This window comes from Macrobrachium nipponense, chromosome 16 (genome assembly GCF_015104395.2).
Source record: "Macrobrachium nipponense isolate FS-2020 chromosome 16, ASM1510439v2, whole genome shotgun sequence".
Taxonomy (NCBI): Eukaryota; Metazoa; Arthropoda; class Malacostraca; order Decapoda; family Palaemonidae; genus Macrobrachium; species Macrobrachium nipponense.
In genome coordinates this window covers 33,517,819-33,539,441 of record NC_087209.1, presented here as the reverse complement: position 1 = coordinate 33,539,441, position 21,623 = coordinate 33,517,819, and the positions used below count along the sequence as shown (strand labels likewise).

The 21,623-nt window shown below is 41.3% G+C and overlaps 1 protein-coding gene across 1 annotated transcript in view; it reads left to right on the top strand.

Annotated features, from left to right (window-relative positions):
• LOC135195652 (tetratricopeptide repeat protein 17-like) overlaps positions 1 to 21,119 on the top strand; it is a 156,822-nt gene extending 135,703 nt beyond the window's left edge. Inside the window, exon 7 of the mRNA XM_064222024.1 lies at positions 12,699 to 21,119. Within this exon, the coding sequence (XP_064078094.1) occupies positions 12,699 to 12,827 (129 nt within the window). The 3' untranslated portion in view covers positions 12,828 to 21,119. The remainder of the gene's footprint in view (positions 1 to 12,698) is intronic.
• Positions 21,120 to 21,623: the final 504 nt, after the last annotated feature.

Here is a 21,623-nt window from a genome sequence, read left to right as displayed (position 1 = left end):
TAGAAAAAAAACTCTCCATTCGATTGGAGGTCTACATCAGGTCTATATATGGTAGTAATCCCAGGTCTTAATATTAAATATCAAGGGAGGAGATAGAATTTGAAAAATGGTTATTTTCGGGATAAATCGCCCTGGCGTCACAAAACCGAAGGTCAGAGGCGAAAATCATATGCGGTTTGGAGATGTCCCAAGTCACCTTATTAAGTGGTATGAATATCAAAGTCCTGTCCTTCAAAAAGGGCATTAGCCGGCCGGCCCCTTAAGTAATGACGCTTAAATACTGTCGGCGATTTCCATCCAGTATATTTTTTCAACTCATCGAAATTCATATGTTGGAAATAGTTAATTGAGGTGGCTACTGCCCTGACATCATGTGCTTTTGGGAAAGAGTCAGGATTGGCTTGCTTAATAAAGTACAGGATCTGCTGCCTGATGCCTTTAATAGATAAAGTACCACCTTTTTCTCTCTTAAAGAGAGGACCCGATGAGGATGAGGCAGGAGGTTCCCTGGAAACAGAAAAGGCTCGGTAAAGGTCGATACTGGGCAAAGAGATATATCTTGTGGAAGGGGTACAACCTTCCATGGTTCCCACCTCATCAAAGGATCTTCATTCTTTGCTATAAAACTACGTTCCGGAGAAAGTAGCACTTCCCCTGTGGGAAGAAATTGAAATATGATCCGGATCTCTGGATAATGCCGACAGTTCTGAATTCTAGCTCCTGAGGCCAAGCTTAATAAAAATAGAGTTTTTCTTAAGAGCATTATAAATGAACATGTGTCATTATCAGTTTCTGAAGCCAGCTTTAGAACATCATTTAAGAACCATGATACTGACGTAGGCCTTACAGAAGGTCTAAGTCTAGCACAAGCCTTGGGAATAGACGAGAAGTAGGAGTCTGTCAAGTCTATGTTGAAACCAAATTGAAAAATCTTTTTCAAGGCTGACTTGTTTGTCGTAATGGTGCTAGCTGCTAAGCCTTTTTCAAATAAAGATCTGAAAAAGGATATAGCTGAATTGATTGTCATGATTCTAATATCTGATTCTCTCAGGAAGGTTGCTAACTTTTTGACAGCAGCATCATACTGTCTCAAAGTTGAATCCCTTTTATCAGATTCCAAGAAGAGAATATTTTGAGGGTCAATATTCGCATCTCTTCGCTGCAAACTTCATGAAATCCATAAAGTTAGGGTTTTGAGAATTCCTGAGGAAGCGAACACAGTCTTCGTTTGCACTGACTGGGAGAGCCTGGGACTGGGAATTCGAAGAGGGCGAAGACCCAGTTCCAGAATTAGAGGGTACCAATTGCTCTTCGGCCAGTCTGGGGCTACTAGAGCCACTTGACCCTTGAATGTCCTGAGTTTGTTCAGTACCTTCATGAGAAGATTCACTGGAGGGAAGACATAAATCTTCTCCCAGTTGTTCCAGTCTAGGGCCAGGGCGTCCGTGGCATAGGCCAGAGGGTCCAGGTTGGGGGCCACATAACATGGGAGTTTGTGGTTCGCTTGGGATGCGAAGAGATCCACTTGTAGGCCTGGAACTCTCTGAAGAATCCATTGGAACGAACTGCTGTCCAGTGACCATTCCGACTCTAGAGGTACTGATCGGGATAGAGCATCTGCTATGACGTTTCTCACTCCAGCTATATGGGTGGAGGAGAGGTGCCAACTGAACTTGTCCGCCAGGGAGAAGATGGCTACCATGACATGATTTAGATGACGTGCTTTGGAGCCTCCCCTGTTTATACAATGGACTACCACTGCGCTGTCTAAGACTAGCTTTATGTGGGAGTACTTCGGCGGACGTAACCTTTTTAGAGTCAAGAACACTGCCATTGCTTCCAGTACGTTTATGTGGAATCTGACGGAACTGAGGTGACCAAGTTCCCTGAACTTTCTTGAACTGAGAATATCCTCCCCAACCGCTTAACGAAGCGTCTGTGTGGATGGTAATCCCCGGAGGAGGAAACTGAAGGGGCACTGATATCGATAAGTTCTTGACTTTTGCCCACGGGCGTAGTCGATTCCGTAGAATCTGAGGGACTGAGGATAATTTGTCCCTGGACCTGACATTTGCTCGTGAGCGCCAGATTCTGGTTAGGTCTTTCAGTTTGGCTTTCATCAAGATGTTTGTCACTGATGCAAACTGGAGTGAACCCAGGATCCTTTCCTGGGTTCTTCTTGACGCAAGTTTGTGACTCAGAAATTGCTTTACTGACTTCGCTATTTCTTTCCTCTTGGCTGATGGAATCGACAGAGTATGGGAGGATAGATTCCATTGAATGCCCAGCCACTGAAAGTTTGACTCTGGAGTGAGTCTTGACTTGGTCCTGTTTATCTTGAAGCCTAGATATTCCAGGAACTGAATCACTTTCAGTGTTGCTTTGTGGCATTCCTCGACTGTTGGAGCCCAGATTAACCAATCGTCGAGGTACGCTACTACCATAACCCCTTGCGATCTTAGTTGTTGAACTACCACTTCCGCCAACTTCGTGAACACCCTGGGTGCTACGTTGAGCCCGAAAGGAACTACCTTGAAGGAGAATGCCTGATCTCCTATCTTGAAGCCCAGATACGGACGGAAGTGGCTTGCAATAGGGATATGATAGTAAGCGTCTGTAAGATCGATAGAGGTGGTGACGGCCCCACGGGGAAGTAAGGTCCGTACCTGCGAGATCGTGAGCATCTTGAACTTGTCGCAGCGAATGGCTAAGTTTAAGCGGGACAAGTCTAAGATTACCCTTCTTTTTTGTGAGCCTTTCTTTGGAACGCTGAACAAGCGCCCTTGAAACTTTAATCTGTTGACTCTCGCTATAGCTCCTTTCTGAAGGAGGTCCTCCGCATACTCCGTCAATTCTTTGGATGGAAGTTGGCGGAAAGGTCTGGATGGGGGCGGGTTCGCTACCCAACTCCAACCCAGGCCTTTTGACACAATGCTTTGCGCCCACTTGCTGAAATTCCACCGGTGGCGGAAAGTGAAACAGCCTCCCTCCTACCTGAAAGTCCTCATTGGTGTTGGTAGCCTCCGCGGCCTCCCCTGAAATGCTTTCCCCTATTAAAGGACCCTCCCGATCCTCTCTGACGAAAGGATCGCTTACCTCTGCCTCCCTTACCCGAGCGGTCATACTTCTGGGAAGCCTGGCCCTCGAAGACTTGATTGAAGGCTGGGGAGAGAGCGTAAGAGGTGGAGGGTTGAGGCTGGGGGGAAATGACATAGATAGGCTGCGATTGAGCCTTGGAGGTAGAAGGTTGGGCTGCTTGCACCAACGGGACAGCTGGAACAGGCTGGGTAAAGTGTGGCTGTTTCTTTTGGTAAGGCTGGAAACGTCTGGGTTTCTTCTGAGCCTTACCTCTGACAACTTGATCTTGGCGTCTCTTGGCCGTAAGACCCCAACGATCTTTAAGGCTTTGGTTAAGCCTTGTAGCCTCTGCCTGGACCTCCTTCACCATCGCATCTGGGAAGAGGTCTGCTCCCCAGATGTTCGATGCAAGCAACTTATTCGGTTCATGCCGAATCGTTGCTTCTTGGAGGACATGTTTCCTACAGTTTGTTCTAGCTGTGGCGAACTCGAACATATCAGACTGCACCGTTTGAGTCAGTGACTTGGTGATCAGCTTAAAAAGTGGCTCAGAACCATAGGAAATGGTAGCCACCTCGGTCATGGCCATGGTATTGATAGACCTGGCCAACCTAGACTTGGCATCAAATTCTGCCTGAATGAGGCTATCTGGAAGTCTGGAGGCAGCTTCTCACCAAACTGCTCCATAGCACAGTCTGGTTTGAGTTTGCCCGCAGAAAAAGTGTTGGGCAGATCCTCCCACAACTCACCGGCTGAGGGAAGTAAAGGAGACGTAGGGTCTGCTTCTTTCAGCTGAGGCAACGAATCCCCCTTCTGGGCTGCTGGAATGGTAACCGTAGCAATCTTTGTCAAGAAAGGGAGCGGGGTACTCTCTTCCATTGTAAAGATTGTGAAAGGACTCTTAAACGGCTGTATTTTCGTGTTCGAACAGTCCATGTCCTCTAAACACCTGAGCCATTCTCTTTGAGCCTGGTCTCGTGAATAGAGGACTGTTTCTTTAGGTACCTTATCGTCTCGAGTCATGGCAGAGGCGGTGAGCCTGGCGTAGCCGATGAACGGAGGCTGAAGGTCTTCCGGGTAGAACTCGAAGTCTTCAATCCTCCGAGTTCCACATTCCGGGATAGAAATAAGCCCGTCCTGGAAGGGGGCGTATGACGCTACTCTCCAAGGATTGTTCATACTGAACGGAGGTAGAGAGTCATACGGAGGCAATTGCGCTCCCCCTGTGCTGAAGGGTGGGGGAGAAGCTAGCGGAGCTTGGCTCAGTCCGGCGATAATGTTGTCCTGGGAGTTGATCCTATCAGACAACCGGGAGAACATCTGTTCCATACTGGTTTTTAGAGACCCCACCAGATCGCCCACTTGTTGCAACAGGCCAGCGTTGGGATCCAAAGCCGGAGCTGCTGCGGAGGTGGACGGGTGGCTCTGAACCGAACCAAAGGTAGTGGAACGGTTGACTCCGCTGGAGTGTGTGATCTCTCCCTGGAGGATCTACTCCTAGAGGATTTGGAGCCGGACCCGGAAGCTTTAGACCTCTCTGCTCCGGGGTTCTTAGCCGGAGACTTACGAGATGATGATGACGCCGACGCCGACTTTTTAGACGACGACGACGTCTTAGTCAAGGTTTTTACTGCTTGTCCTTTGACCTTAGGTCTAACGGAAGCATCAGGAGAAGTATAAAGTTCTGTACCTGTAAAGCCTTGGAAGGATGGAGAGTTTGCAGGGGTAGAAGATCCAGTGGCACCCAAGGGCATCCCTTGGGCGTCCAACGTACTCACCTCGACCAACAGGTCGTCTACACCTACCATGGGTTCAATGTTTAGATCTAACGTCGCGACTTCCGAGGAGATGTCCTGGCCTGGATCCGTCAACGAGGCAGCGAGCTGTTGTTGGATGAACGCAATAGTCGGGGCCGCCTCTGCTGGGTCGACGTAGCCCGTTGACTTGCCTCCGGGGAAGATCAGGACCGCCAACCTCTTCTCGAGAATGTAGGGCATACCCTTGGCGGCGTTCTTCCCAAAACCGCCGACCCAGGCCCGCAGGGTTGCCAGTGCGGTGTCCTTCACAGCCGGAGCCTGGAAGAGAGGGTATTTATTAGTTTTTAAGATTAAACTTAAAACTAAAACTAAATTAAAAGCTTAACTTAAAATTATAGGGGATGCGAAATCCCCTGTATTTTTATCTTAAGTTTAAGAAAGATTAGAATTTTTTAAAACTTAAGAACTATAACGAAGTAGGGACTGGCTAACGGAGTTGGAAATACTTACCCCGTCTAAGAGCTGGCTCACCAGATCATAACAGATGGTGCATGTCTCGTGATACCAGACTTGGAGGTCCCCGTGCGGAGTCGCGCATGGAGCATGGGACCGGCAAACTTCATGTCCACAGGGGTCTTGAAGCGTGGCGGTGCATCCCGGATGCTCACAGTTGGTGGTCTGTAAGTGAAAAGACACATGAGCATCTTAAAGGCTATCACTTACAGGCTAAAGGACAGAAGAACTCCGCTGCATGCCGGAGCTCGGAAAAAATTTGGGCATAACCCCTCCCTTACCGCCTGAATAGGCTATAACCCCGGAGAGATCCGGTGAGGCAGGCAAGGGAGGGGGGATGGTTTAAGGTAGCTTAAGATAAACTTACTTAGTTTAACATAACTAATTCTTAAACCTATAAAAATCGAACGTACCGGACTAAGTCCGGTGCGTGGCGGAGCGTGTCGCGACCTCAGCGCGACGGAGGGGTTAGTAGAGACCAACTGTATGCCTCAGTCCACCCTGCGGGGTGAACTAGCACCTTTCCACTTGGATGCCGGAGCTCCGGTAGAAAAGGAGCCCCAGTAAGGTGGGAAAGGGCGAGAGGGCACACAGACTCGCGCTATCAACGGAACGACGGAGAAGCGACGGAGGGGGGAAAGGCCAGTCCCCCCCCCTAGCCATCCGGCTGGACCGAGAAGCTGGAGAGGTCGAGTCCAGTCTGGGTCTGTCCCGTCCCTCTACTCCCTCCGCCTGGGGGGAGAGGGAGGCAGGCTCGGGTATGCGGAGCGAGCGTGGGCAGACCAACCCTCGGCCCGGCCCTATGGAAGAGCGGGAGGAGGGAAGATGACTGGACAGGCTCTGGCTGCTCCGTGATCACGTAGTGACCACGGGGCGGTAACAACAAAACAATGAAACGATAAGGCCTAGAATACACAACCGGCTGATCAGAGAGAAGCTATAGGGAAGCAACCGAACTGAAGAGCGGTAGCGCATGGGCCCTATGGGCCATAACCTAGGCTAGATGAAGCCAGACGCCTACACTAACAAAAACATAATAAATTAAGTAAAACATTGAAAGAAAGAAAACAAAATAGTAGGAGAAAAAATCCAGGAGTGTACGACTAACCCGAAAGAAAGTCTACCACTCAAAGCTAGCCGGGGCCGATACTAAGAGCCGTGGCTAGGGTCTGGATAGAAGAAGCCTACGTAAGGTAAAAAGACATGCATGCATGACATAAACCGCGTAGACTGTACCCTAAAACAAATAGGATGACTAAAAATAGAGCGTACTAAAGTAAGGGAAGGTTCTGGGTATGGAAGACCAAGAACGAACCCGCCACGAGGCAGAACCATGCTGCCATGCTTCCGACCTAGAGTTCGTATTTATACCTAAAAAACGGCAAATACTGACTCAAGGACGGAAAAAACCAAATAGCAATAAACATTGAGTACTTAACTTAGCTGCTGCGATGGCTGCACGCTCCATGATGAGTAAATCCAAAAATAAGGGCACAAAAACACAGAGCAAAAAAGGGCACGTGTATACAGTGTGCGCTAACTGAAAAGGATGGCCACCAGAGGCGCAGCAGTCGGCAGCATGGGATGGAGTAGTAGTAGTTGCTGCCCACTCTGTGGGTCGGCTCCCCTCTTGTGGGGATTTTGTAGTGGGAGATTTCTATTGGCAAGCGGCTCGTGGTAGTGGTCTCACTCGCCATAGTGTTCATACCGACACCCTCTTGGAGGGTGAGCGAGTCAGTTGTACTGACCTTTTTCTTTATTTATTTATTCTCTGGTATGTGTTAGTACATTTACCCTAGAAATAATAGATTAAAGGATATTTCGCGCAGCGACACGAGCTGAGCCCAGAAATTGCGTTTTTCGACCATTTCGGTAGAGTCAAAGTTGACCGAAGGTTGAAATTTTTGCAATTATCGTTATTTATATGAAAATATCTCAAAACTGTTAAAAGCCACAATCATGAGTATTTTATTGTTGTATTCTACATAAAAATGCGCACATTTTCATATATAATACTTCATGTAACGGCTAATTTACAATGGTACAAAAATTGTCAAAGTGACGAAATAATTTCCGAGATGTCACAGATACTTTTTAGTGCGGCAAGAAAGAAATTCGCGCTTGCGCGCCTGCGTAACGATTGTAAACAAAACAACACCTTGATCCGTGAACTCCTAGCATCCCCCAAGGCGCGTGATTCAAAAGTTTTAGGCTGGTAGGCCTATAAGTATTTTTCCGCGAATTTATAAAAAAACATTTGTAAGTCGACGTAAAATACGTCCAGTTGGCACACGGGAGACAAAATATGTCGACGTAAAATACGTCCAGTCGGCATAAGAGGGTTAAATAAGATTAGCGGAGGTTAACATCAGGAGAGGGATCTTCCAGGGCAACTTACTTTCCCCAATACTCTTCGTAGTAGCCATGATTCCCATGACAAAAGTACTGCAGGAGATGGATGTTGGGTACCAACTCAAGAAAGGAGGCAAGAATTAACCATCTGGTGTTCATGGACGACATCAAGCTGTATGGTAAGAGCATCAAGAAAATAGATAACGTAACCTGTTGACTGTAAAGATAGATAGTATCTGGGGACATCAGGATGGAGTTTGGAATAGAAAAATGCCTTGGTCAACATACAAAAAGGCAAAATGACAAGGACTGAAGAGATAAAGCTACCAGTTGAGAATAGCATCAAACACATAGATGAGACAGGATACGAATTGCTGGGAATAATAGAAGAGATGAACGGCAAAATCTGGAAAGAATATATGCGGACTTGACGCGATACTCAAGTCAAAACTCAACGCCGGAAATATGATGAAAGCAATATACACATGGGCAATACCAGTACAGGCAGCCCCCAATTACTAACAAGTTCTGTTCCTGGGGGCTTGACGGTAATGAAAATCGTCACTAACTGAAATTCAGAAGTCTATGGGTGCCACAATCCACTTTACGGTGCCCTAGACTGGTTAACGTCTTTGTGTCACAGTCATTTGCCTAATCATTTACGTACTATGGTCTGCATGGTAGTTGTGTGGGAATTTGATAAATGATGGTTAGTGGATATTAAATTTAACAGATAGGGGTTACTCAGTTTCTGTACTCAGAATAGGCTAATTGAGTGCACTGAGTTCAGATAACACAAAAAACTTTGCAGCCTAGCCTATACGTACTGAAAAAATTCACTTGTCTTACCTTAAAAGAAGAAGTAGGAGAACTCAGGACACTTTACACTTGGATAAAGGCTAATTCTTCTCACCCAAGCTGCAAAAGAAAGAATTAAAGCAACACAACCTGTCCAAGAACTTGAATGATACTAGTTAGGCCTAGACTGATTTATAACAGAAAAGGAAAATATTTTTATGTTTCAAAATCAAACATAAATTAGTTCAATAAAGTAACAATACCATCAAAATTTTATTAAATAAACTAGTCTATGGAAACACGAGTAGGTTCAACTTAGCCCAGCTTGAAAACTTGGTTTGGCTTACATGGGGGCATCAGTCCCCTGGCTTGTAAGAAGACCAAAGGAGCCTGTAGCTTCATCTTCCAAGTCGTTCTCTCCATTGCAGTCTTGACCCTTTTGAGGGGTTAGATCCAGACCATAGTCCAGACCAAGAGCTAACTTGTGCTCTAGTGTGAGACCTGTCAAGAAGTCCTCTATTAAACAGTTCCAAAAAGTCAAGAAGTCTGTGGTGGACTTATTCTGAAGGTCCAACAGGACATCTTTCACTGTAATACTTTGTAGAAAAGGATAAGCCTTATCGAAAGGCGAGAACGAATGCAGGCTTCTGAGTAGATGTGACACCCTTTTAAGTAAAAGACAATACAGCTCTCTCTTTTTTAACAATCCCATGTAGAAATATAAAAAAAGAAGGGCAATTTCACTTGAACCATCTCTGTTTTGTTTGTGCTAAACAACACTCCAAGCCAATCTGCAGACAGATCTTCCACTAGAGAAGGGCAATTCTCTCTCTAGCCAAAGCACCCACAGTCGAGTCTAAAAGAAAACCTTTTCCAGCAGCAAATGCCAACCATCTAGCTGAGTCCACTAGACCAGAGAAGTCCCCCTGGGAGGAAGCAGAAACTCCCAGGGAAGGAGTCTCACCTGTCACATAATAGCAATAATGCTTCTTGATAAGTTTTGAGGGAGATAAAACAAAAGTGGTTTTCCCTAGCTCCCTCTTACCACCCAGCCACTCTTCCACTTCTCCCAGGACCATCTTAGAAGAGGAAGGCAAAACCTCCCTGGACCATCTGAGGGAGTCCGTCTACAAGAGTTTTCCCCATAAAGAAAGTAGACACAGGACTTGCTGGCATCATGAGAACGAAAGAAGTCGGATAATTCTCCAGAAAGAATTTCATAAGGAACAAATAAGCAGAAGAGGAAGCTGTCTCTTGCTCGACTTCTTCAACTTCTGATGAAATTAGGGACAAGTTACTCTCCTTGCTCTTAGAAGACTGTTTCTTCCTGAAGAAGTCTACCAACTCCTCTAACTGGCATTTAAGAGGCGTCAACGACTTGGCTACATTAGATGCTGATGAAGGAGGAGTCGATAATAGTGCTGAAACGTTTGCTACTGGCGCTATGCGCCCCACAATGGGTGCTGAGCTGTCCAAGTATGGGCGCTGCATAGTCCAAGGTGGGTGCTGAGATGACAAGTGTAGGCTCTGAAAAGCTAAAGAGGGTGCCAAGCAGTCTGGAGAAGCTCTTTGATGAACAGTAGCAAACACCACAATGTCCTCATGAGATGGGCACTCAGAAACAGGCGGTTGTTTGACAGGTAAAACTGAGCATGAAGTTTGCTCCTGACCAGAGAAGGACTCTGGGCTATCCCAGTTATGGGGATGACGAGCATCCGCTTCTTGAAAATCACACGAAGATTGTGGGTTGTCCCCAACCTCCCTGTATCTCTTAACAGGGTAGGAGAACTGGCAGAGGGCACAGCATGCCTCTTTAGAAGCCGACAATCTATGAAGACGGCATCTTTTGCCTAGAGAAGAGTCTATAGAATCTGACAACAGATGGTGAGCACTGAAAGAGACACCATTCCACTGGCGCTCTGTCACTACCTGGGAGTCATCAACAGGTGTGACAGAGGGAGCAAGCCCCACCAACTCCCTTTGGACTTCCAGTATGTCTTCTCCCTGGTGCAGAGGAGCAGGACAATGACTTTCGTCTAGGAGAACTGGTGGGCTGAACAGCAACCTCCTTAGAAACTACAATACTTTCACTAGGCACTGCACTTTCGAGAGGCATGCTGTCCACAAAAGCCCTGAAAGAAGAGCCTAAATACATGATTGCCTTAGCGAGAAAGTCAAATTTCTTTTCAAATTTAACATCAAGACTGGCAATGGTTTTGGGTTTGGAATCATGGGAGCCACTGGTAAAGAAATGGGAGGGCTAACGATTGGGAAAGTAATAGGAGGTCGAAAAGGAGTTGGTAAATTTCTCAACCACTGCAGGAGAAGTTTCTACAGATGCTCTATTTTCAGCTCTGAGAGCTGCCTTCCTCTTCCTATCTCAAGATAATAGTTTGTCTAAATGAGATTTTAAGGTTTTCCATTTAGAATCATCCCAATCTACACACTTAACAAGTTAGTTCCCTAGAACAATCCTACCCCCTGCATTTAATGCATTTAGTGTATGATTCATATGAGAACTTAGTCAGTCTTAATTGTAGTACATCTTTCTGAACAATATGTAATGCTCGAAGGGCTTGAATCTGACGTAATTGATCTAACTAATTATGTAAACAACCATAAAATAATCAAGTACGTCACCAAAGATACTAGAAAATATGACTGCCAAAACCACCTTTTGTTAGTTGGGAACTGGCAGAAAATGAATTGGTTCCCGATGCAGTTTTGTACCCATTGGTCCCAAAAGTGGGCAGATCCTATTTACCTACGCTAGTAATGGTGGCGCCACCACAAAATCTGGAATATTTTGACTGCTGTGGTAGGAAAGATTTCAGGAACTTGTAACTATTTGGTAAGTTACATGTGTAAAAACATTATTTCTTCAGATAGCATGTTTAGTGCAGTTTTAGTAGATTACACAAGGCTTTGTTAAGCTTAATGTGCAAGTTTCATTTTTGGTAAAGTATACTTGGATAATTTCCATCAAGGTAAAAAAAATGCTAAAGACTGACTTTCAGGAAAGGACACCCATGACTTATACTGGAGCACATTCTCTCACCAATGACTCCGGTAAGAGCCAATTCCCAAATGTCCACTCCTTACCCTATCCTGAGGGGATGGCATCATTGTGATAAGAGTGGCTGAAGTTTAAGCCAAACCTGTTTAATGGGATTGAGAGCATTACATAAATGCAATCATCCTCGCTCTAATCATCTTGGCAAGTAAACTGGACTGAATGCCAATACATAGCCTTGTCCCCAGAAACCAGCCCACCCTTGAAATCCTTGAGCCAGTTCTAAAAGATAGTCCTTCCCTTAGATACTAGTATGACTAGGATAGAGATATCTTTTGGGTTCAAAAATCATTCAATATGACCAAACCATCACAACTCTTAATATTGGCATTAAAAATAAACTTCAATCCTAGTGGGGGTACTTATTCCTGATGATCAAGACAATGAAGTGAAAATTGGATAGCTTGGACAGCAAGCAGAAAAAAAAAAAAAAAAAAAAATAAGAGATAAAATCTGAAAGACGGTAAAGTAATAATGAAAAAAAGTTAGGTAAACAGTTAGGTAAACAGTTACTTATGTTACTTATGTTTCATGGGTAGGTAAAAGAAAACAGTTTTGTAATTCTAGCATATTTGGTATAGTATTTGATAGCACCTACTAATGTAAAATTATTTCCAATGCTAAGCATCATAAATAGGTTGCCTAGGCAAGTGAGCAGAAAGAAAGAGAAATAGAGTAAATTATTACATGTGTAGGTAGAACAAAAACAGTTTTGTATTTTTAGGATTACATTTTATAGCAGCTACTAATGTAAAATTATTTCTAGCACCAAGCATCCATAATAGGTTGCTTCAGTAATGATGCTAATCATTTATTTTAGGCTAAATAGTAGGCTTTTTATTTCTGCTGGATTTGTAGCATGTACAGCATTATAATTATTTACATAAAAATACATCATTGTTTTTGTAGCCCTTTGATTTATTATTAAGCTAGTCTTTATGAATATGCAGGATTTTTACAAATCCAGACAGTCTTCAAATCCAAAGAGGGTCCTCAGTTTGGATGAGTGATGATTTATTGTATTAAAAATTTTCCTTTCAAACAATTCAGTTTATGTATTAGATGGTAAAAGATATTAATATAGGATGAAATTTGTCATTAATGCTTCCTATTTATTTTCATGGTAGGGCGATTTGGAGAAAGCCACAGCATTTTACCAGTCTACCTTGGCTCTTCAGTCCTCATTTGAACCTGCAAGAGATAGACTGAGAGCTATCCAGTGTGCAACTCTCAGTGAGGAATCATTGTCAAACTGATTGATGTATTAATCAGGAAAGGATATAGTTGTTATAGCTTTATAATTTATGTGATCTACAAGTTTAAAAATTGTTTAACTTTTCTTGTGATGAAGTCATAACCAATAATCTTTTTCTGTTTTGTTCTTATGCTTTTATCGAGTCTCCAGTTATGAGGGAGAATTGGGATTCTTTAGTTGGCTCAAGCATAGTTATTAGCTACTGCAGCAGTCCCCAGGTTACATCGTTCTGGACATACGGCACTTGCCTCATGGTGCTGTTAATCACAATTTTGCAGTGTAAGTGGATTTACAGCACCGTTACCTGCTTTATGGAGCTGTATTTGTTGTTTATTCCCATTATAATTATGATGATTTGTGTTAAGGTGATTTTCGACTTACAGCGCCCTGCCAGGAACAGAACCCGTTCCGTAACCTGGGAACTGTACCATACTTGTAAAACTAAAAAAATAATGTCACCAAAGGCTCCTTAGAACAAATACTATTAGGTCACACCAAGTTCAGTTGGCTCTGCTGTGAACTGTATTATCATTATCAGCTTTACTAGTACAAATATTTTCAAATTAATTTTAAACATTTTTTGTGCCATGTTTACCTAACATTGTATGTAATAGGTAATTTTTTGTTTTATATCAAAATATGTATAGCACTTTTATTCACTGAAATTCTTGAAGGGAAAGAATGTTATGAATGGAACTGCACCTTTGTACCTAGTTTCCTTAGGGACTTGATAGCCAAGAAGAATAAAGCCTGTAATTTCATGCAAAGATTAAGTAGCCATTGAGAGATCTATCACTGAGCATGATCCATGCAGGCCATCAGTAAGTTGGTACACAAAACTCTCAAGCATCAAAATTAGAATTTTAAGGTTTTTTTCGATTCTGGTTGCTTCCTTTTTATTACATTACTAGGAGTGTCAGTTCACTGTAAAGATATTAAACATCTTTAGAAATACACATGTTTTAGATATTAAAGTTCAGAAGGCATAAATTACTAAAAATCTTTATAAAACATCTATAAGAATTGACCAGGGGAGGGTATGAAAGTCCAGATGTCAATTTAGTAGATGTGTGCTTTAATGAAATTGCTTTGCAGTGTAAAGTTATACTTATGGTACATAATCTACTGATCAATTTCATATACTGTAGTCATTACCATGACTGTGATCAGTTGTGTCAGTTACAGAACAAAACCTGTGTAAACTGTACTTATTTACCCTATTGATCTTATGATTTGATTGTATGGTTTTCATTATAATAGGTAATATTAACTGAAGATTTTTGTTAACAAGGTAAGCACAGCTATAGCTAATTCTTATTCACTGTGATTTGGTATTTATTTGGCCTGTGCATATGCAAAATATACCCTAGGAATAAATGATCAGCAGTACACTAGCTATAATTAATAGTGCCTAACTTCCTATAGTTATATAGCTCTGTTAACACTGTGTTAGGAGGAAAGATGTCTGCATGTTTGGAATGCATTTAAAGTAGTTATTTTGAGATTCCAGGTTCAGTATTTTAAAGTTATGCAGTGAGGACTAATGCTTTTCTGTAGCAGTATTTAAAGCAGAATCAGCTGTTCCACCTTTGTTGATAACTTTGGTCTGAAATTGTCTTTAACAAATAATTTGTCAGTCTATTTTTATTGTCTAGTATGGTTGAAAAGGGGAGGAATCTATAAGAATAAAAGATTCCTGTTTCCAAATGGTCTTCTGCATTTCAGTTGCAGAAAGACAGAAGATTTTGTTTTAGGTACATTGGGAGTAAATTTCTTTAAACGTTCTTGAAATTTGGTAGTGTTACCATGATCCATTTGCAGGTCTTCCTTTTCATAGGAAACTAAGCTTAATATGTACCACTAGCTTTTGTGGGTGCTTTATAGACAAAACAGTGACATAAGAAAAAACCTTAAATTATTGAGGGAATCAAGGAATTCCATGATTTTCTAAATGGTTGTACAACATGTGTAGGAACTAGCATTTAATACAGTACAGTAGTGGTCGATTTATTGCAAAAGCTCAATTAGTTGTATTAAGGAATTGTTGAAATGTTGCCATTAGTTGTGGCTGTTATTCTGTTGCAAGTGGATTTGATACAATGTGTACCAGTTATTGAGTATATCTTGAACCTTTTTGTTAGGTTGTCAAGAAGTCATGGTGTGCAATATTCAACGTATGTTACCGTTATATTATTTACATTATTGGGTATGCAGGTAAATTTGTTTAAAAGAAAGATTTTCTCATTCCTGTAAGACCTGTGTCATTTCGCCAAGGTATCTGCCACTCATTTTACTTCACAGCATATTTTTTGGACCCATATTCATATTACCTAATAGGTAAATCACTTCCATGATAACTAGTTTCAGTTTGAAGTATGTGCCTTTAGTCACAGTATATGTATTTCAAAGGAAAATTAAATTTTAAATGTACTTTTTGGTCATTCATATTGGAAATTGAACATATTTACTAAATTTTATGTATGCCATATTGTTACTTGCAAGAAATGTGTATAATGGGAGTTAAATACATAAATCATGCCCCTTGCATTTTTCAATAACTGATGCTAAATTTTCTATACATTGATATCTTAGGCCATCTGTCATGTATTGGGAGAAGGAAAGTTACCATAAACACAATCAGAGATTTATGGATTTAATTTTAGAGTTTTTGATTTTTTTTTTGTCTCGGAAATATTTTTTAAAAGTCCATATTCATGGTAAAATTTTGTTTGCTTATTAAATAGTCCAACCTCATAAATCCATGCTTATTAAATAGTCCAACCTCTTAAATCCAGGAACCTTGGGACCAGGCCACTGCCAGACCACAGAAAATCCTGGAATGTAGAATACACCCCTAAAAAAATCAAGCCCCTATGTAAACAGTCTTGCAAGCTAATTCCATATACAGGGAGCCCCGGGTTACGACGGGGGTTCTGTTCTTGAGACGCGTCATAAGCCGAAAATCGTTGTAAGCTGGAACATCGTAAAAAATGCCAAGAAAACCTTACTTTTAATGCTTTGGGTGCATTGAAAACTGTGTAAACTACATTCTCATTGCATTTTTCATCCAAAAAACCTTCAAATATTGATTATTTTGCATTTTTGGTGTCATATTTCTTGTGCCAGATGAGCATTGTAGGCATCGTAACCCTGGAACATGCGTCATAACCCTGGAATTAATTTCAGATGAATATAATTGAAAAGCGCCTTAACCTCGGAACATCATAAGCTGAACCCGTCGTAACCCAGTGACTGCCTACTACAAATAACCTAGTTACTGACTTAGCCTACTACTTGGCTAAGTTCTGACACCACTTATCATAATTTTATTACTACATATTTTCACTTTATCATTTTATAACTTCATACAGTATAATTTCCTTTCAAATAGTGTACATTGAGACATTTAGGCTACATTCCTGAGTTTCCTAACTGTAAGTTAACTACTTAACTTTTTTCAGAATCTGCAGAATATCGGTGACTTTTCATCTCCTAAATTTACAATCTTCCTAATTATTGCTATTATTTTCTTTGTCATTTATTTTGATTGTAGAGGGTAATTAATAACAGAAATAAAGAATGAATTTTGGCAATCACTCAGTGCATTCGCCGTCAAAAAGTAAGCAAAGCACACTGCCAATGGAGGAAAATGAACGCTCAACATTTGCTAAGGGAGGGGAAAGGATTGAAACATTTTCTTGCTTAGATAAAGATTTATGCTAGTGCTTCTTTCCTTTATCATCATCAGATCTCTTGGATGGCATATTGAATGGTTAAATACACAGCTATGTATATTGAAGAAATGAAGTCTTTCAAGTACTCTAAATAGTAAGGAATTCGTGCATTGCCATGTGTCTCATTGTTTTGATTAAAAGTTTTGACTTGGTAGAACCTTCTCAAGTGAAATCTTTGAAAAAATATATTTATGCATTTAAATTCAATATAAAAAACATGTGTGACCTCACATTTTCATTGCTAACAATTATTTTCATAAAAACAAATGAGATATGCTCATTTTTGCTGTTAGGAAGTTGTAAACAATATGTGGCACCACCCTCATGGCCGCCAACGAACTAATGGTGGCCGATTCAACATCGAGCTGAACCACTGGAGTTCCGGCCCACAGACTGCAGGTTTTAAGAGGTTCGACTGTACATTTTCATAATCAAAAGGATTAAATTTAAGTCATAGGACTTTTATGTAACATTATATCAGTACTGGGTATTATAAAGATTGATTTAATTTTTCAGTCTAGTTTGTTAGGAGGTACTTTTTTACATTACTGCTAGATGTGAAAATTTTAATACTTGTAAGAAAACCTTAAATTTTGTGGCAAGTATCTTTTAATGATTATAAAGAATTCTTAAGACTTCCATTTATATATCTCATACAACCCCATTAATCTTCAAATTAGTGTACTACCCCCCTATTAGTGTTTTTGGATTCAATAAATGAACTAATATGTGATTTTAAATATTATTATAATAATACTGTAATATTAAAACATGTGGCACTTACTGGTGATGAATGTTGATTATAGGTAATGATATTAGTATAGCTTTGCAGCCTGATGAATGACAATGAAGATAGACTGCACAGCAAAATAGAGGAGTTACATATCCTGTGAAGATGCCTCTTCACCTTCTTCAGGAGGCGCTTCATTAGGAATTTTGGGAGGCACCACCTTCTTGAGGTAATTGTACGGTATGATAGGACTTAACTACTTCATTAGTAGTATTGATGAAAGTTGTGGCCCTTTCTTTTATTTTTATCCCATGCCTTGACTGTTGTGTGTACCTCCCTAACATCCCTGATCAAATTGTAGAAACCACAAAATTTTTCAAAGGCCTGGTCTGTTGGTGGAATAGCAGTACTAAAGAGGGAGGCAAGTTCTTGTTCAAGAATGGCCTCCCCAAGTGTTTAGTCCCACTCATAATTGTTCTCAATGCAGGTGACGGCACTTTCAGTCATGCGGTAATGGGCTGCTACTTTTCCATGACTTCTGCCTTCTCTTACCATGACAGTCATGTCTATTTTCTCCTTATTTGGTATTAACTGAAAAGGCCTCTGATGCTTAGGTCCTCTGCCAGAAGCCTTAGGCGAAGCAAAATGGTTAGAGGACATTTTAAGGAATACTATACCACACGCAAAAAATGCACAAACGAGAGAACATTGAACTGTACGTACGTATTGGGTCAGTTGGGTACAGTATGCCTATTGACATTTTGTGCAGACTGTACATTTTATGAAATGTTTTGTTTTAAGATGATTTCTTAATATACATATGTACATAAAGATTTCTGAATATACATATGTACATAAAGTGTTGTAGGATGATACACTAAGTACGCAGAGCATATCTAAAATACTTAAGAACACAAGAATAGCAGGGTACGTATGTTTTCGTCTGGGGTACGCAGTATTTTCATGCATACATACTAAGTATATTTTGTGACTAAATACATTTTTTATGAAGAAAAAATATTTATTAATTTTCAAATATTACAGTTCTGTAATAAGTTCATGTAAACACAACAAAATTTCAATAATATAAATGGTTTTTCGTAAAAATGCTTCACCTAAGCCAACTTTCTACAGATAGTAAACCTTATGTCACGGTGACACCTTAGAGCAGTACCCAGAAATGATACTTGATACGCTATTGGCTGTTGTCTGCAGAGCAGCCAATTCAGGAGCAGCATTAATTTTCATTGTTGCTCATTGGCTACACACTTGGCGTTGATTGGATGAAACCAGAGTCCCTTCTCACAAAGATGGATTTGTAGGTATTGTGCATCTCTCCTTCACCAGCCTCACTATGTAGAAAGTTATCGATATACCCGAACGTAATTGAGGAGCTGTGTTTTACAAACCAGCAAATATCCATGTGAATCATGCCGAAAATGGCCCCCCAAAAAGTGCCCTGCTCCTTCTAAGGATTCTGGCAAGGAGCCTAAGAGAAAGACGGTAATGAAGCTCGACAAGGTGAAAGTTGTCAAATGCTGAAGGAGGGCAAAAGTGTTGCTGTGTTTGGCTGCCATTTCTCTGTGAACGAGAGCACGGTGAGATACATAAAAAGAAAAGTGAAATCAGAAAGTGTAAGCATGACATACTTTGGTACAGCAGAAGCAGTGTCGACAGTGAGAGAAAAACAATCGTGAAAATGGAATCTGCATTCACATACTGGATCAAAGGACTTGTAAGAAGAATGTGTCCCTTGACTCCAACATCATATGCGAGAAAGCATGACAGCTCTACCAGCAGCTATCAACTGCTATGGAAGGTAGCAACGTAGAGGAAGGGGAAGGCGGCGATGTAGAGGCACAGGAAGGTGATGAAGAAAGGGAATTGGATTTCATGGGCTTTGATGAACCAGCTCCTGAAGAGGAAGAAGAGCCACAACCGGGACCATCATCAGCTCCCCAAGGTTTTCAGGCGAGCAAACGATGGTTCCACCAGTTCCAGAAAAGGTTCCACCTAAAGTCTGTTTCTCTACATGGGGAAGCAGCATCGGCAGACAAAGAGGTGACCACGAAATATCCAGAGACCTTCAAAAATATCCTGCAGGAGAAAGGATACCGCCCATAACAGGTCTTCAATGTGAACAAAACTGGCCTGTTTAGCCATTAATAAGGTGGTCCAGTTGGAGAGAATTCTTGGTGGTGAAGGCTTTGACAATATCACCGAGGATGAAGTCAGCACCCTCATTGATGTCCACTCTGACCCCCTGACAGACAAGGATTTGGAAGACCTGACAGAGTCTGCCAGCTAGGAAGAAGACACTCTAGGTTCAGGAGAGGAGCAGGAGCAGGAGGAGGAGGACAGCCTGATTTTAGAACACCTGTCCGAAGTTATGAGAATGATCAACGATGTTCAAGAGTTTGTTGCAATATGGGATCCTTACATGGAATGCTTCTTAAAGTTTTCTAACATTATTGATACTGCAATGGAGCCCTATAATCAGGCCCTTACCACCATGAAGAAGCAATGACAGCTGCTGCCAATCACCATGTTCATCACACGTACAAAGAAGGACCTTCCAAAGTCTCCCGAATTGTTTGAAGTGCCTTTTGAGTCGCCTTTAGAATTGCCTCCCGAAGCGCCTCTTGAAGGTGAAGAGGCACCCTCAGAGGAGATGCAACTCTTCTGCTTAGCTGTGCAATCATATCTTCATTGTCATTCATCAGACTGCATGGCTTATTCATTGTCATCATCTTTAATCAACATTCATCACTGGTGAGTACCCTATTTACATATGTTGTACTAGAGTAAACATTTTTTTTTTGAGTTCATACATATTTTGTTTTCTAGACGACTTAAATAGCAATTGAATGAAAAAAAAACCTTGCATGACTGAATAGTACTTATGGGGTGACTGGAGTATTTTCACGTACGTAACTAAGTTATACAGTATGTATGTATTTTTAACCATAAAATGTAAGATTTACTTTGAAATAGTATCAATCATATTTCAAAGATTAATATGTATTGTAATAGGATACTTTAATGTATATTTGATGTAGGATGATATTTTTAGGGATACTTTGCTGTTTACACATTCAAGATAAGCAGTTATAAACATTTTTAAAGGGATGTTCCAAGTATTCACAGGTTTTAGCTATTCGCCGGGGGGTCTGGTACGCATCCCTGCAAATACAGGGGACACTACTACTTTGCTCTGAGGCACTTTTGTATTTTTCATAATAAAGGGCAGATGATGATTTTGATATAGCATACAGTCTTTTGTGATTGTATTTTCTCTAAACTGTGAAATTTAATCTTTTCATTACATTTTTGGTTTAAAATTTTTGTCAAAAATTAGCATTGTTGTATTACTACCAGTTATTGGCTAAAGTAATGAAATTCCATTGCACTGAGGTTAAAGTGAGAAATTTAGCAGTAAAAACTACAAACTTGTATTAATTTTGTCTTAAACTGTATGTACCTTTTAATGCTGAATTTGATTGTTTCATCATAACCTTTGTAAATAATATATTAATGCCCACATTTTGCAGTATCTTCAAAGGTAATATGTTTTTTGTCCAGTTGGCAGTAGTAGTGGAAAGTCTCGCAGTACATGCACCACGTAAAAGCAGACTTAAGTACCCATCAGTCACCTACCTCAGTTACCAGCTTTCTTAACATCTCTGTTCAGAGTTTGCCTGATTATTTCTACCTTGCAGCATTGCTAGTCATTGCCATCATAATAGTTTTTTTTTTACTACTGATTAGCATTTTAACTGCTCCTTTTCATATCTTTTCTTGTAAGAGGTTTAATAAATAATTAAAACGCCTTGACAATTACTCGTAACCAGAAATTGCTGATAATTATGGTAATGCATAGATGGTGTTTACGACGCTGTAAGTGCCAGTAAACTCCTTTTTGCTGCCGTTAACCACTTATCACTGCTGAAGTTCCACGTTGGCCGAGTGCATTTCGTGCTCAGCTACCAATCCGGTGGTCTGAAGTTCGATTCTTGGCTTGGCCAACGCGGAACCAGAGGAATTTATTTCTGGTGATAGAAATTCATTTCTCGATACAGTGTGGTTCAGATCCCACAATAAGCTGTAGGTCCCGTTGCTAGGTAACCAATTGGTTCCTAGTCACTTAAAAATATCTAATCCTTCGGGCCAGTGGTCTGGTAAAACTAAGATGTACTTAACTTATCACTGCTGAGAAACTGCTTACCGATGCTGATAAACTGCTCATCAATGCTGATAAACTGCTCACTGATGCCGAGCATTGCTTACCATTACTGAAAATCTGATTTACGATGTCATTACCCAAGCGTCATAA